This window comes from Lagopus leucura, unplaced genomic scaffold, assembly GCF_019238085.1.
Source record: "Lagopus leucura isolate 7727_CA_CO unplaced genomic scaffold, USGS_WTPT01 Super-Scaffold_100004, whole genome shotgun sequence".
Taxonomy (NCBI): Eukaryota; Metazoa; Chordata; class Aves; order Galliformes; family Phasianidae; genus Lagopus; species Lagopus leucura.
The window spans coordinates 18,711,855-18,728,404 of NW_024962264.1; the positions used below are offsets into that span (position 1 = coordinate 18,711,855).

Sequence of the window (16,550 nt, forward strand, 5' to 3'; positions counted from 1 at the left end):
AAATGCCATTTTTTCCCCTCACACACGTATATGCTGGCAACATTATTCACGAGCAGGTTTGTTGCATGGCTGTTACAGATGCAAAATGCCCCATGATGGAACGTGGAGGAGAGCGCTGTGGAACTGGTATGACCTTGAAGCAGGCTTCCAGGGCAACAGGTTTACTCATAAAGCCAGAGACTTATGTGCAATTAAGTCATTCCATCTTTGATCATTTCTTGTTCCATAAGGCGCAGAAAATATTTACATTCAATATGCAAGTTCTTTCTTCAATTCCTTGACAGCAGCTTGCTTTAATTATATATGTGCTGACAGAACTACAGAGAGATCCCATGTGACCACAGGGGAAGGGAAGAAAGCTTATCATCAGGTGACAGAAGAATGCCCTCATTGTTAGCACCAGTACCTACAAACAAACCTTCCCAGAGCGTCATACACTGATACAAATACACCGCTCCTGTGGCACTGAGCAAGTATGTTAATAATGGGAGAACCAGTGAAGGGCTGAATCTGAACTGCTCCGCCTGGGGACACGTGCACCTCCAGATCTGAAGCACACAGCAGGACTTTACTGTGCTAAGAGCTGTGCAAACACAACAGCACAAAATGGATTCAGCTCTGAGAAGATGAGATCACTTCCCAGCCCAGCTGTCACTGCAGTAAGGTCAAGAAATACCTCCAGGCTTATTACAGTGAAAACTAACAGAATTAGATCCTCTGAGTTCAAATTTGCACATGGGGGCATATTTTCATCAAGCCATCTCCTACACATCAGGAAATAATCCAGACTTCTCCTTTCTGTACTTCATTCAGCAAACCAGCTGCTCCAAAGATCAATACGTTTTGCAACAGGAAATCATCTGCATTTTAGCACACAGAAAGTTAATCAGTAAGCACAGAGCAAAGCAAACAAGGAACTGGGGAGGGACGTTGAGGATCTCTGCTGCTGGCAGGAGATGCAGAGGCCAGGTCATCAGGTGCCTGCTGGGAAGGAGTGGCGAGCTGTGGGCAGGCAGGACAGGATGGAATAAGGGCCCTGCTAGGATACCAAGAGTAGCAGTTTTCCAGGATTTGTTATGATTTTGTGGCTTCATTTGCATGTCAGTTATTTCTCAGAACTACATCAGACACAGGCAAAAAGCAAAATGTGGGGTTCGGCTAGCAGAACTGAGGCAATATGTTGTGATAGCTGAGTGATTAACATCAGTGTATCTAATACTGATCCACTGAAATTAATGCATGTGCAAATCAGTTGATAGCATGGATGACCCATTCTGAGCTAGTCAGAAAGAAGTTAGTATATCACAGATCTGTAACGCAAGGAGTATCTTCTTAGGCTACGTTGCTGAACACTGTGAATGTTCATCTCCAGCTCTTTCTGGGAACTCACCACTTTCTATAGCTCGTTTTTCATACCAAGCACAAGTTTCACATGTGCTTATTAACAAATAAACAAACAAGAAATCCTAGGAGAAGTGAACTACGTTTGAAACCTCTGTTTGCTATTCTGTCCTTTCTGGCTGATGGTGTCTGTCCCCATTAGTCATCTACCACAGTCTGCCCTGATTCTGCAAACGTGTACATGCCAGTAGGTACATCTATGCACACAGGTATTGCACCAGGATGATGACAGCTGTAGGTTAATTCACAGATTGATCCCAGCATTAATGCAATACATAGATATTGATATTTTTACTTTTCCATCTGCTACTGATGGATTTTCAGCTGTAGGAAACCAGCACCTACCAGCTGAACAGCTATGGTGATACTTCTGAAAACAGCTGCTAAATATTATTTTGTGCCACTTAAGGATAGTAGAAAGAGCATATTTGCAGGAGAAAATCCCACACTACAGGAAATAGCAAACATAGAGCTGGGCACTGCATAGAAATATCATAGAAGCTGGACCTAAGCTCTTAAAATGACCCTCCATATTATATCTGCCTCAAGTCCTAGTGAATTTATCTTCCTTAACTCCCTTCTTCCCTTTTTAGGAAAGTGATGCTCGCTTCCAGCTGAAGGAGTACCGAGGAGAGTTTGATCAAGGTGTGTCTAGACTCATCCCAGCTGAGCTCTAGGTGGCTGCATGGCTGTCTCACCAACCTGCCCTTTGAAAGCAACACCTTGCTTCCCCTTATCTGAAATGGAGCTGGTGACAATTGGTTATCTCACAGGATGAGCTGAAATGGGTGCATTCAGGTTAGTCAAGCTCTTGGAGAATATAATGGTTACTTTGCACCTTGCTTCCTTTATCAACAGGAGGAAAAGGGAGAGGCATTGCATGTGCATTCACACCTGAGAAGGTATTGAATAGACGTATCTAGGATAATAATCAACCTGAAAATGGTTACTTGCATTTTTTAATGAATCCTTCATTTTGAAGTGAAAAACACTTGCAAAGGTTTGCACTTTGACAGTGCTATTATTGTTCTTATGTTTGTGGACTCACAGAGCAAGCCACCTTGATTGCCATGGGTGTCTGGCTGGTGGATCCCTTTCCCCACCCTCTTTTAGAAAGCAGTTTGGATTCCGTATAGAACAAAATTTGCAGGAAGTCCACTGGGGTGCAAAGATACCTAACTCCTCGTACTCAGCCTGGGTTGATTTTCATTAGCAGGGTCCTGCAGGCTCTGGCAGGACCATGCTTCTCACTGGAAACCTGTCCTGCTCATGTGAGATTCACATCTGCACAATTTGCTCCCTGTCCTCCACATCCTTGTTTGTGAAGTGCTTACTACAGCTCTGCAGACCACCTGTTAGAAAACACGTTAACAGGAAACTATGGGGAGTTAACTAAACATGGAGCTTTCCAAATACGTGCCTCCAATTCATGTAGAACCAGATGCAAGCACAAACTATTGTCACTTGAATCTTTTTGCAAAACACCATTTCACAGCCATCAGAGACTCCAGACCTGACAATATGCAACAGAATGTTTGCATCACCAACATAACTGTTTGCTTTTCTTACCGAGGTAGGAGAACTGAAAAGTTTTGTGACAGGACAAAGGGAAATAGTTTCAAACTAAAGCTAAAATGGAGAGATTTAGACTGGACATAAGGAAGAAGCAGTTTACACTAAGAATGATGAGGCACTGGCACAGGTTGCCCAGAAAGATGATGGTTGCCCCATTCCTGAAGAGATCCAAGGTCAGGCTGGAGGGGTTCTGAGCACCTGATGAAGCTGTAGGTGTCCCTCTTCATTGCAGAGGGTTGGACCACATGGCCCTTAAAGGTCCCTTCCAACTCAAACTGTTCTATGATTTTACAAACAAAAACACTTTCCTCAATACTAATTGTATTTAAGCACTGATAAAAAAAAATGAAAAACATACAAGGAGTACCTCATTGGCATCAATGGGTAACAGATTAGGTCTGGGACCTGTGATCTTCATCAGATGCAGGCACATCTGGATCACCACACTTAGATCCAGATCAGGCCTTTGCACACAGCTCCATGTCTTTCCACTAATAATATAAATACCCTTCATAGGAATTCCTACCCACTTTGTATTTTTACTCTGAGGACAGGCAACTTCTGACTGAATGCAAAGCCTGCAGGTGCTTCATTACCCACCAGCATTTTTCTGGTGCAGACATAAGCATGCACAGCAAGCCAGCACTGGGTGGGCACTCTGCCATCTGTGGCCGCAGCAGCCTCAGCTGGAGGTGGGAGCTGCAAAGCCAGATTTACCACCATGCTGGCCCATGGCCATCAGCGTAACCTCACACACTGCCATGCCAGCCAAGGCTTCCCTGCCTCCTTTGCTCCAGACTTCTAGCAAGAGACAGTACCAGAATGAGTGCACCGTGTGGGAGGGGAAGGGCTGGTGCATTTGGCTGGATCCCACTCTACAACCAGAGCTGACATGGGCAGTCCACTGCACAAGCAAAACTGCTTTTCCAGAGACACACACCTACGTGTGCCGGGAGCTCGGCCACGCGGCCGCATCGATTCTCACTCACACCCGAAGCACCTCTGCCAGAGCCATGCCCGACTTCACTGAACATCTTTCATCTCCCCATTGATTAGTTGTCACGAGGAGGCAACGCTGTAATCAGTGAAGCTCTCAGTTGCTGTCAGCATATGCAGCCCCCATATAAATCCTATTATTTTCTAGTTTATTATTTTATTTTCTGCTTTTATTGTCTCTCTGAAAGAAAATTGCTTCCTAATTAAATGCATCAAAACCATAATACAGTAACCTAAGGTATTTTTCTACTTTACTTCCCCATAAAGGATTACTGCCACAAGAGTGATTGTCATAGGCAGTTATATCACTATTAGTAATAAATGTTTATATCGTGATAGTACTCACACCCCACATTTGTGATGAGATCTTGTAGTTCAAGACCCTGAAAATCCACAGAAATCCATCAGCTTGTTTTTCAGAGCTCTCCCAGAAATAGCTATGCACATCTTTCATGCTTTTTCCTCCATTTGTGGCATTGCATTTAATTTGTAATTGACAGGCCCAGAACTGACATAATTTGGCAATTCCTGGCCCAGGCACAACTTGGTTATTTGAAAAGAAACGCTCTTCATAATGGTATAATTCAAACCAGCATATCCATCAAAACATGCATTTGGATGTATTTCATCTCAGGCTCATACGATCTGAGCAACAGATAACACATTAGAGATGCTGGTATTTTCAACTGAAAGACTAAACTGCCCTCAATGCTTCTGATCAGTCAGTGTACAGCTCACTATGTGCAGTAAGAAAAGACAACCAAGGGTGGAGGCATGGCCTTTTCAAGTCACTGCCTGCGTTGCAGATGTGTTCTGTTCAAGAAGAGGAGAAAGACCCCCGCTGCAGACACATTGCACAGGAACACACCAGAACCTCCATACCGACCTCAATTATATTTCACGCGCTGGGTGCAAGATTGGTTTTAGAAAACGTGAGTGGTGAGCAGGGGCAATCGCTCAGTCCTGCAGTACAGGTGCCTGGGTAGCGCCCGCCATGCCCATCTCCAGAGCCAGACAGCACCCCACAGGCACCATGCTCCCACCCAGCACGGGCAACGCAGCACCCAGCACACTTCCCGGGTACCTTGCAGCTTCTGGCCGTACTCCGTCCTGTCCGACTGACTCCTGCGCAAGGCACCGTGCTCCCCTGCCCCGCTGCTCTCTACCACGGGCTCCGTCCTCCTCCTCTCCCCCATGTACAGCCTGTGCCGCAGCAGGGCCAAATTCTTCCTCCGGCCTCCTACGCCGTCCGTGCTCGCCATGGCCAGGCTGGCCAGAGATGAGGGGTGATCTTGGGCAGGCAGCTCACTGCTCAGGGGAAGGCTCAGCCTTTCCACCTGTACCGGTGCGGCTCCACCTCCGGGAAGCTGCCGCCCCAGGCAGTGTTTGCTTTCACCTACTGCGTGTATGTAAGCCCTACGGGGGGCGGTTTAAGAGCCAGCCCAAGCTGCAGCCACTGCCTTTCCCTACTTCGGGGGACGCTCCTTGGCTCCTTTGGCTGCAGGGCGCTCATAACCCCTCAGCAGGGTCAGAAACAGCGTGCGACCCACTCTAATGCCACTCAGTGCTGTGTTCCTCTTGCACAGGGACACTGGTAGAAGCCCAGACATGGAGCACAGAAGGGCCAGCACACACCAAGGCTACACTGAGGCATGTGGAGGACCTGGAGAGGCTGTTGTGACAAATTGCTGTGCTCTGATGGCAGCAAAACAGCTGCTCACAGTACCCCTGGCTCAGTCACTGGGAGAGACCTTATTATCCTATTTGCTAGCAATGGCCCCTGGCACTCAGGCACTGCCTGTGAATGCCATGTCGTGCCGGTCTAATCAAACTCATGTCAAAACAGCAGGAGCTGCTGGCATCTCAGCTTGGACCCGACTTATCCTGGCAAGAGCCCCAACAGCCGTCAGCAGCAATCACGGCCGCAGCAGTGACAATGGCCCTGCAGCCCCATTGCTTTTAGGGAGCAGTGCATCAGGAGCCCCGTGGGCAGCCTGCTTGCGTGAGGCAGCCACACGCCCAGTGGGTGACAGCTCATAGCTGCCCTGGTGCCACGTTGCCATGCTGCATCCCCAAGGACTGTGCAGGACAAAGTGATGAGTACAGGGATACCATGCAGCAGTGTTAATGCATCTCCAACTTGTGTTTATCCAAAAAGAGCTTGGTCCACTATGACGCTGCCTCCTGACCAAAGTCCCTCATTTCTACCCTGCAGAGTAAGGAAAAGATGAAGAAACGATTAAGCAATTCTCTATGCCAAATTACGGTGCAGTGCCAGTGCTGCACAAAGTGTCCTATCTGCACAGAACCTGGCAGAGGACTAAAGCAGAGGATACCAGGAAGAGCTCGTGCTGGCACAGAGAAGGTACACAGTATGCAGGCAGCCCATGTGTTGCATCTCCTCTCCCCTTTGCTACTCCCCAAGAAACCCATGTGTGTTGCAAGACAGACCACAACAGTTCCTAATGAGGCACAGCAGTGAGGGCGAGAAGGCTGCCCAGGGAGCAGAGACTAGCATCACAGCAAGGAATAAACAGATTAAGGTGGGAGTTGAGGGAAACTGGCTGCCCTATTTCCTTACACTGGGGATTTCCTGAGTTTTGTTTGTTTTCTTTTTATCCAGGCAATGGCTTGACATTCAGCAAGGGTGGCAAAACTGGTTTAAACGGTCACCACCCTTTGTGTCCCCTTCCCCCTGGAATCCTGTTCCCATTATTGGTGGCAGGGTGCAAGCTGAGCATCTGAGGCTGGATGGAGGAGGTGATCTGGCTGAAAGCCCCCTGACTTCCCCCTGGGCCATTTTCCATCTGGATCTGCTCTCCCGTTTAGTTCATCACACAGTTTTGCCAGCAGTTGCAGCAAGGGAGGGACACAGGGGTACATGTGAGCAGCTGCTTAGATGTAGTTACTTAAACTGGCACTGCCCAGAGTAGTTATTCACCCCCTCAAGGATCTTGAGGGGGTGCCCAAGGATCTTGAGGATCATGCCCATTTTTCTGAAAGCACAGATCTCATCATCGCTAGGAGATTTTATTATATTTATTTAAATTAAGATTGCTGTAGGGAAAACTGGGGAATATACTTTGGCTGGGTGGAGGTGAAGGAACAAATTTTATTAAATTCTTGGCTTTGCAGGCTCTCTGCCACACATGAAGAGTTCCAGCCAAGATATAATGGTTTGTTCAGGTGTTTATTACGACAGCAATCTGCCCACATGCAAGAGGTGCCTTCCTCTTCCTCCACTACTCTCTCACAGTCTGACAAAGTTTGAGTTCATTCAGCAAGGAAGTGGCTGCAGGGAAAGCCAACTGTGGTTTGCTCCTGCCTTTGAGCAAGTAGTGGTCTGAGTCCAGGCAACAGCAGCATTTCTGGGGCAGCACGGAGCCCAAAGCTATTGTACAACACAGTCTAGAAATGCAGAGTGCCTTCTGAAATCTCACAATATCTCCTCTGTGCCTCTTACTATGGAAAGGGCTGAAAATAGCATGTCTGAAGTCATGTTCCACATGAGGTTTAATATAGAGGCAACCAGATGTAATCCCTATAGAATCTTACTACTGTTTGCTGTACTTCACCTGGACTATAATAAAACAGCTGAGAAAGCACTACCAGAACTGCACATGAACTCAGCTAGCAGTAGCAACCAGCTCTCAATGACTGAACAGCTTCTGTTCCCTTCTGGCCATGGTAGCAACTGATGGCTGAACTGTATCAAAGTTACTAAACTCTAAGACAAGAGGGAATATTTGGCATCTGTGTGGACAAAATGCTCATTTTACAATCATTGCAAATATCTCTTTGACCCCTGGATGTTCTGCTTATTTAATTCTCCTAAGCAAATTGGAAGCCAGAGGATGTTAGCACTCACATACGGGATATTTACATGGAACCTCTCCGCTCACGAGACAGAACAGGTGCTGGTGTCAACATGTAAAATATTGGCTTTGTGTTCCCAAGCAACTGTAGTAGTTGCACATAAGAGGTTATTGTTCTACGATCAATGTTAACCTTTATCTTCATCCTGAGCTATAAATGAACCAGGAACGCCATCAAGACTGATGGCCATTAAGTTATTTGTTTTGTTGTAGTTCCTCACAGCTGTTACGGTGTATTTCATGGTATCCCAGTTTCTTGGTGTATAGCTTGGTATCCCAGAGCACTCAGTGTACTGCTGTGGGCTGATTATCATGCTGTTCCCTGCCAGTGGAAGGAAGCATGGCAGGAAACACCTCAGGTTTGCTCAGCACAGTGGCCACTCAATGAAAAGACAGCCTCCTAATGCACTGCACCATGCCCCCACCAGCCAGCATGAAATTGCAGCAAACAAATTTAGCTCAATGCCAACATTAGAAATCTTTCAGGATGGGAAATGGTGTGCCCACATTCCCTTCTGGACCCACCACGACAATTAAGGGTAGATTAATCAGTATGTTTAATGATGAGTCCACAGTTGCTCCTCATCCTTGCTTCTCTACATCCTTGGAATTAGCTCTCCTCTCTGCACAGTAAAGCGATTACACCCAGTGGGTAGCAGAGGATCAGCATGGTACAAGGAAATGCTACAGAGAGCAGTCCCACCCCCTCCACGGGTGGGAGGTGACAGCAGTGGGCTCAGATGTCTCTATTAGCCCCCTGTCTCCACACACACACACCTGGGTGCAGATAAAAGCAAGCCTGTACCTCTTCTTGCTCTGCTTGTATGCATGAGTCAGAGCAAAGATATCTTTTGAGAGACAAAATGTTGAGGTGATAAGAGCACTCACGTGAAAGGCCCACCAAGGACTTTGAGCACTGGGAAGCTGAGAGAATGTTCACCCTATCCGTCTGGGGCTGTAATTGTAAGATAAGAAAAGAATGACAGATGAGGATAAAAGCAATAAAAATGGAAGACTTAAGGATAGGTAAAACTGAAGTCTACTACACATTCATCTTTCAAAAGAATGAATCAAAACTACTTTGAAATATACATAGGGAAAAAAAAAAAAAAACTTCAAAAACCTTTCCATAGTGTAGAGCAAGAAAAAAGCCTGTCTTGTAGGTGGGAAGTAATTTTGTGTGGCAATGTCACCTTGCCTCTGACTGCTGATCTTGCCAGACTGGTGATTCCAGTAGAGAAACAGGTCCTTGGAAGTGAGCGCACAGCGATCGTTTCTTTTAGCTGTCTGTAGTGTTTCCTCTCTAAATATTTGTTGGAGAAATTAATAAAGCATACACCTCCAGGGCTCGGAACAGGCTGCGGGTGTTTTAAAGAGGGAACAGCTCAACCTACCAGGCTCTGCAACCAAGCTCCTTTGACTACCATGAAGCCTCAGGACTCCCAACAAAGCTGCTGCCCCAGTTTATATGTCCAAAGGGCTGAAGTGCTCTATGTGTACAGAGAGGGACCCGGCTTTCAAATGAAACATCTGTCAAGAAGGAGAGGGGTCACCAGGGCTTGAACTGCTCTTAGTGTGCAGTTGGATCTGTCATTGTCCCACCAGAGCGTTTTATTAGCCCACAAAACATGCACGGAGCCAGGCCAGCTTTCCAAGGTGCAGGCTTGGAGGAGTGGAGGAGAACTGGTGATCAAACTGAGCAGATGTTGGATTTCTGCAGGGTTACAGCAGTGCGGCAGTTTGCTAAGGGAAATAATCTGACTCTGTCCATCAAGTAGATGGCACTGTGATATCAAAGCTAACGAGGGAAAGACATGTAAATGAGAGAGGCAAATGAAAGTACAGGAGGTTGAATCTTCATTATTGTGTTTTAATGCAAAAAAGGGAGTGTAGGAATTACCAAAGGTAAAATATTTTTTGAGGAATCCTTTGAGAATTGTATGTCTGACAATTTGAAAATTGAGAGGGAAGGGATGCATTGAAAAGACTTAATTTTCACTGTAGGTCCCTCTTTTGAATGAGTATAATTTTGCAGCTTTGCACTAAATCTTCATGTTTCCAGACAATGCTTTTTTAGATTTATTGGAACTATTTTTCTTTTCTATTCATTTTTATGATTTTGTGTACATACACAGCCATGAAAGAAAAAGGAAAGACTGTCCATTTCTGATTCGTGATGGAGAAGTTGCTCTAGAGTAACAAAGGTAAGAGTCTTTAAAAAATTTAAGTTGCAAACAAGTTTAGGTGGGACTCACAGTAGACTAAAAATCTCTGCTTCAGGGGCTTAAAATGAACAGAGCACAGATGTCTAGGAAGGAAGAAACAGGCTTCTGTGACAAAGCTTAACACAGATGTGGATCCTCACCTCTCGAGGACACCACATTCTAGACAGAAGTCCAGTTTCCCATAAATATTGATGATTGATCTTTTTAAAGCAATAGTGTTACTCAGGTGAGTTCACCAGTGTAAAAAAAAGGCTCACAATCTGTGCCTCACAGTCACAATCTTTATTAGGAACATAATGTAACCTAATAAAATTTCTTCTAGTTACCAAAATAGACAATTTGTTCCTTGTAATTAGATGATGTAGACTTTTGCTGCCATCAGGTATTTGTCAGCATGTAGAGCACAAATGCTTGTGTGAGTAGGCTATGCACTGACATACTCTCCCAAATCCAGCTGTGCCAATGAGAGAGGTTACTGACTTCAGCAGCTTGTCTTCCTCTTCCTGCTCGAGTCTGTCACTGCAAAGGTCTGCAAGTAGGTAGAGGGAGTTCATGCTCCTTAACCTGCTTCAGTCAAAAAGCAGCCTGACATAGCTGTCTTTAACCTGCTCCAGCTGGCCTCGCTTGGTGCAACCTGAACTAGGGAGCAACAGTGCTGCCCCAACACGGGAGCACTGACAAGCAAGGGCAAGCAGGTACATGCTCACCAGGAAGGCTGGAAAGGGGACAGCTGCCCGCGAGCGCTGCCCTTTTGCAGTGGCGAGCAGCAAAGCAGAAGGCTGACAGGAATTGATTCCTTCCGATTAATGGTTTGATAGGCAGTGGAGATAGAAGTTATGCTATAGCAAAGTTAATGATAATGATGTAATCGCTGGTCAGGAGCTAACGCGCTGAAATAGCACATTGTGGTCCTAATGACAGTCTGCAAAGCATTATTAGTTGAAAAGATGAAAACCATTTTCATTTGGGAGAAAGGGAAATTGTTCTTTTAATCATTATTTATTTATAACACAAAAAATTGTTTTCTGCATTTAATTTGTAGGGCATTTTCACCAGCAAAACATACACATAATGCATATATATGAAAAAAAGTAAACGTACAGTGCCAAGTACAAACTGTTAAAGGAAGGATGTCCTTCAGGCTTAGGTGATTATACTGCTGCTGAGTTTTTGCTATACACCAGTGGTACTCTTGTGGAATGAGATTCACCCCTGTGCAGAGGGCAAGCATAAAACCTAAGTACCATGTAAACCCTACTTAAGTCTTATGGACCTGCTTCTAACTCCGTTGAAATAAATAGCAATATTTTCATCGACTTTCAGTGGGACCTGTTTCAAGGTCAATGAATGGGATCAGTCCTACACATACCTTTTGCTGGCCCAATATATTAAGGATTTGGATGTAAAATGCTTGGGAACAAAAAGAAGTGAAAAAAAACCAAAAACCTTGCCTGTAAAAGCTTTAGTAATTTTAGAGAATTTGCATCGTCTAAATATGAGAATCAAAACATGAATTTGTTCCAAAGATTCAATAGTATTAAGTATGGAAGCTGCAGTATCGCCTAAATCTGACTTTAGGAATACTGTGCGTACTTCTGTCATGTTTTGTGTCATAATACTGAGAAACACTGTCAAATCTATTTCAGGCTTTATCACCATTATTTCTGTAGTTTTAGAAGAATTTTTGATACATTGGAGTATTAAAACAGTAAGGCCTCTGCTCTGGCAGTGTTAACAGGTCTTGCATGTGTTTTTCTACCGTATCATTCACCATTGCAAAGTAACAGGATGGCATCTTTTTATTCACCTAAAAAGAGCCTGAATAGAAAGTCATTTATATCTCATAAATTCCAAGCGTTCAGATGAGACCTCACACGGCAAAGGAGAACTCTGCACTCAGAATTCATGCATCTTACAGCAACTCTTGACCACAGCTGTGTATTTTACTTCCCAGCCTGTATGGAGAGATAAATATGTTGGGTTCCTCCTAGAACAATACTACACCCAACTGCCAACGTTGTAAATGTAAAAATACTGCATGTGCACTCAGTAAACAATTTTTCAAAGGCTCTGAACTTCCATAAACAAACCCCACATTTGCCAGACCCAAGCAGGGGAGTGGGTGCATGGCATATGTCTGTTTTTTATGTTGTCTTTTTGAGCAGCAGGCCAACTCAAAGAAAATGCAGAACAGATTTTTTTTTTATGATAGATTCTCTACTGTTGTGTTTTGTTTTGTTTTGTTTATTTCCCCACATGAAAAACGGATGACTCACCTTCTTACAAACTCAAAACACAAAGAACTTCAAGCAGACACCTTACATGATGAATTTCAAACCCCAAGTGTCCAAGACAGAAGGTTACCCTGGAAAACCTGGCATTTGGTGAACTTGGGAAAGAAAGATGCCAACACCTCTGACAAAACACCAACTATTTAGCAACTTCTGTGGATATGAGTAACTGGCCTACTCCTAGACCCTTTGTACTCTCCTGAAGATCAGCCTGTTGTGACAAATTTAGCAAACAATGGCATGCACGCACACACAAAAGGGAAAAAAAAAAGAAAAAGAAAAAGAGAGAGAAGAAAGAAGATAGCAGCTTTTTATCCAGAGCCCTCACTGTCATGAAAAATCCAACTACCAGCACACATCAGACGAATCACAGAAGAATATCCTGAGTTGGAAGGGACCAAACATGATCATTGAATCCAACTCTTGGCTCCACATAGGACCACCCAAAACCCCAAACCCTATAGCTGAAAGCATAGTCCAAATGCTCCTTGAATTCCAACAGCTTGGGGCTGTGCCCACTGGCCTGAGGAGCCTATGCCATGCCCACCACCCTCTGTTGAAGAACCTTTTCCTAGCACCCTGACCCTCCCATGACACAGCTCCATGCTGTTCCCTCAGGCCCCATCTCTGTCCCCAGAGAGCAGAGCTGAGCACTGCCCCTTTGCTCCCTGTGAGCCACCGTGAGGCCTTCCCAACCAAGGGACCTGATCCTGCACAAATCTTCCAGCATAATTCAGACCAGGGTTAAAATCCAAAATCGATATTGACCACCAAAGACAACTGGCTTGAGATTGAAGAGTGATAAAGTAACACTAACTGTTCAGCCTGCTTCTCCATCAGTGAAACAAAGCAGTCCCTTCTCAGGAATGTTTGAAAAACAGAGGATGAGAAGCAACCTGTATCCACGGATAAAATCCATCAGTAACCCTCCTTGAGGATGAAGGGAAAGAGACCAGAACTCAAAGCCACCAATGCTGCAGGAAACATCGTCTACAGAGGAATACAAAACCACTACAAAGAGAATACGGATGATAAGCTAATTTATGTGTCAGCAAAGTTCAATATAACAAGCATTACCTATCTGTGGGAATCAGTGCCAGTAGCCCAGCTACCCTGGTGCAGGAGTGGGAGCCGTGTACTGAGAAGGGAACACTTTATTGCCAGGGAGCGGGCAGGATGGCAATCGTCACACCTCCACTGGGGCTGACAAACCTGCCATGGCACCACTCCTTCCATGCCCCTATTTCCTCCCTGTCCCCTTCTCCCGCGGCTGGGGGCAAGCGGCCATCTCACGGACCCCACAGCCACAGTTTGGACCCGGCGACAACTGCCGCCTCGGGGCAAACCGCCATCTTGTGCCTCTCGGGGCTGAGAACCGCGCCTCCCTTCAGGCGCAGCGCGGCGGTACGGACTGCTGCTGCTGCCCGTCCGCGTCGGTGCGGCAGAAGGAGAGGGAGCCCTGTCGCAGTAGCATCCTGTCTGCAGGGCCGAGCCGGGCCTGCTGGCGGGGACCGCTAGGGACAGCCGGGGCAAGGGGCAGGGGGCAGGAGGCCGGCACGGCGCGGCGCAGGCCCGGCGGCCGCAGGAAGGGGAGGGAGGCGGTCGCAGCCATCATGCGTGCGCTGCCGGGGTTGGGGCGGCTGCTGGCGGCGCGGGAGTGGGGGTGGCCGCCGCGCCGCTGCCTCACCGCCATGGCCCGCTACGGCACGGAGCAGCGGGGGCGGCCCAACTCTCCCGATTACCGCCTCTACTTTAGTAAGTAGCAGCACCCGGGGCCCGGTGACCTCCCCCCCCCTTCCTTCCTTCTTTCTCCGCCTCGGGACGGGGCACGGCGGGGAGAGGGGGTAGCCGCCTGCCGCTCCCGCTGAGGCCTCTCGCGTTGCTCGAGGGGTCGGCCCCGAGGCTCCCCTCTACCCGAGGGGGCGATTTGCGTGGAAAATGAAGAGATTTCCCGGCAGATCTGCCTTTCGGAGGAAATGCTGGGCCTGTAAGGGCCTTCGGGCCGGTGTGTGCGCTGCACGGGCCCTGCAAAGCTCCCTGAAGGGTGTGGGGGTGCTGGGGGCACGTGGGGCACTGGGGAGCCTAAGGATGGGCTTGGCAGAAGGAGCCTCGCCTCAGCACTGTGTCAGCTCTGTGGGAGTACTGCCTGTACCCTGTGGCCAGGCCAGCCCTCCTGGAGACGTCACGCTGAGGAGAGACTGGCATCCAGACAGCAGGGCTGCAGCGTGAGCAGCAGCAAGGTGGCACTGGGAGAGCGCGGGCAGGGCTCCAGGAGGCCTCCTGGAGCGGGAGCTTCAGCATTACACGTGTCACTAACTACACTGACCGCACTGCACTTTGCTGTTGTGTACGTCTTTAGTTCGTCGGCTTCTCAGGAGTTACCTCTGACGTCTGCAGTCATCACGTGCCCTGTGGGCACTGCTCTGCCAGGGCTCCTTGTGCTCAGTCCCCGGGGAGCTGCAAGGCATGTCAGTCAGTGGAAGCAAGCAGCCCGCCACTCAACTTTGCTTTAATTAAGAGGGTGGTCTGGGTGGCTTCCAAGAGTTGCCAGCAGGGCGAGGGAGGTGATTGTATCTCTGCTCTGACCTTCTAAGGTCTATCTGGGGTATTGTGTCTGGGCCTGGGATCCCCCGGTACAGGAATTATGTGGAGCTGTTGGAGCAGGTCTAGAGGAGGGCCACAAGGATGATAAAAGGGCTGGAGTACCTCTTCTATTAAGATAGGCCTAGAAAGTTGGGGATGTTTAGCTTGGAAGGAGAAGGCTCCAGGGAGACTTCATTGAGGCCTTTATCCTCCTCGAGCAGGAGAAGGAGTGACTTTTTACACAGCCTGATACTGATAGGATAAGGGGGGATGGCTTTAAGCTAAAAGAGGGGAATTTGGGTTAGATGTTAGGAAGAAATTCTTTACTCATAGTGGTGAGGCACTGCAACGTACTGCCCAGAGCTGGGGATGCCCCATCCCTAGGGGAGTTTGAGGCCGGGTTAGATGGTCTCTTGGGCAGTCTGATCTGGTGGGTGGCAGCTCTGCTCACAACAGGGTCCATTTAAGGTCCTTTTCAACCTAAGCCATTCTATGAAAACAGCCAGCATGTATTCCTCGTTGTTGAGGTTGTCCAAAGGTAAATCAAGAGTTTTGTGTTTCCATTTACCATAAAGAGGAGTGCTAACAAAGAAGGAACTCCTTGAGATCAGTGTCTTGTATTGTATATAAACGTATTATTATATGTTTCTGTTTCTGTTTGGGCTTCGGTATATTGAAGAGTTTCCAAGTGATTTGAAATGCTTCAGCGTTTACTCTGATAAATTTTGTTCCTTTCTATAGTGGAAGCAAGGCTGAGGTGCAGACTAGGCCTCCATTAAGGTAATGTCAATTTTTGCAGGATTTGAGGTTATCACATTTCATATCTAGGGCCTAAGCTATTATACCATCGCTTGTACGTTCTCTTCATCAGATTTCAGCATGCTGAAGAATTTTCTCTTTGTGATTGTGAAATTTAGCTCACTAGAAATACAGTAAAGTCATCAGGGCTATACTACTAGAAGACCATGGGGATTCACTGATCACTCATGGAACTGAGGTTCCCTGAGTATTCCACACCTTTTTTTTCTCTGTTAATGGTTGTGTACTACCAAGGAAGAAAGGAAAAGACAAGGAAGGGATCTTCTCATCTTTCCATAGCTTGTATTGCCAGCTAGGTAGAAAAGAGAAGTGTGGTATTGAATACCAAATCAATAATTCTGATTCCAGTAAGTCATTGTCAAAGAATCAAATACGTTGTCCTGCACGTAGCTTATTTTTCAGTCTTTGGAATTAAACTCCAGGAAGAGATTTAATTGATGGGTATGTTGTCATATCATAGATTTCTATACTGCATAATAGTTGTTACTAGTGCAGACATCTTACGGCATGTATATCTAGATTTGTAATGTTACTTTGTTGTTTTATTTTTCAGAGAATGCTGATGGTAAATATATCTCCCCATTTCATGATATTCCACTCTTTGCTGGATCCAAAGAGGTATGTATTTTTACTTTGAGTACTCTTTAGATATAAATGCACTTTTAAAAGGATTTTTTTAAACAATTAAGAGACAAGTCTGTAGTGCCAGAGGAGGCATTTTAAGCCAGTCTGAGTAATAATGTGAGATAACTCCACCTCATTTTCCCAGTGAAGTTCAGTAATTT

The 16,550-nt window shown here is 46.5% G+C and overlaps 2 protein-coding genes across 2 annotated transcripts in view; one reads left to right on the plus strand and one right to left on the minus strand.

The window, feature by feature from the left end:
- The window catches only part of ARHGEF38 (Rho guanine nucleotide exchange factor 38), a 33,482-nt gene extending 28,220 nt beyond the window's left edge, over positions 1-5,262 (minus strand). The window contains exon 1 of the mRNA XM_042870793.1: positions 5,057-5,262. Coding sequence (XP_042726727.1) covers positions 5,057-5,234 — 178 coding nt within the window. The 5' untranslated portion in view covers positions 5,235-5,262. The remainder of the gene's footprint in view (positions 1-5,056) is intronic.
- Positions 5,263-13,247: 7,985 nt separating this feature from the next.
- The window catches only part of PPA2 (inorganic pyrophosphatase 2), a 36,343-nt gene continuing 33,040 nt past the window's right edge, over positions 13,248-16,550 (plus strand). The window contains 5 exon segments of the mRNA XM_042870555.1: positions 13,248-13,284; positions 13,528-13,743; positions 13,746-13,909; positions 13,911-14,118; positions 16,319-16,383. Coding sequence (XP_042726489.1) covers positions 13,248-13,284; positions 13,528-13,743; positions 13,746-13,909; positions 13,911-14,118; positions 16,319-16,383 — 690 coding nt within the window.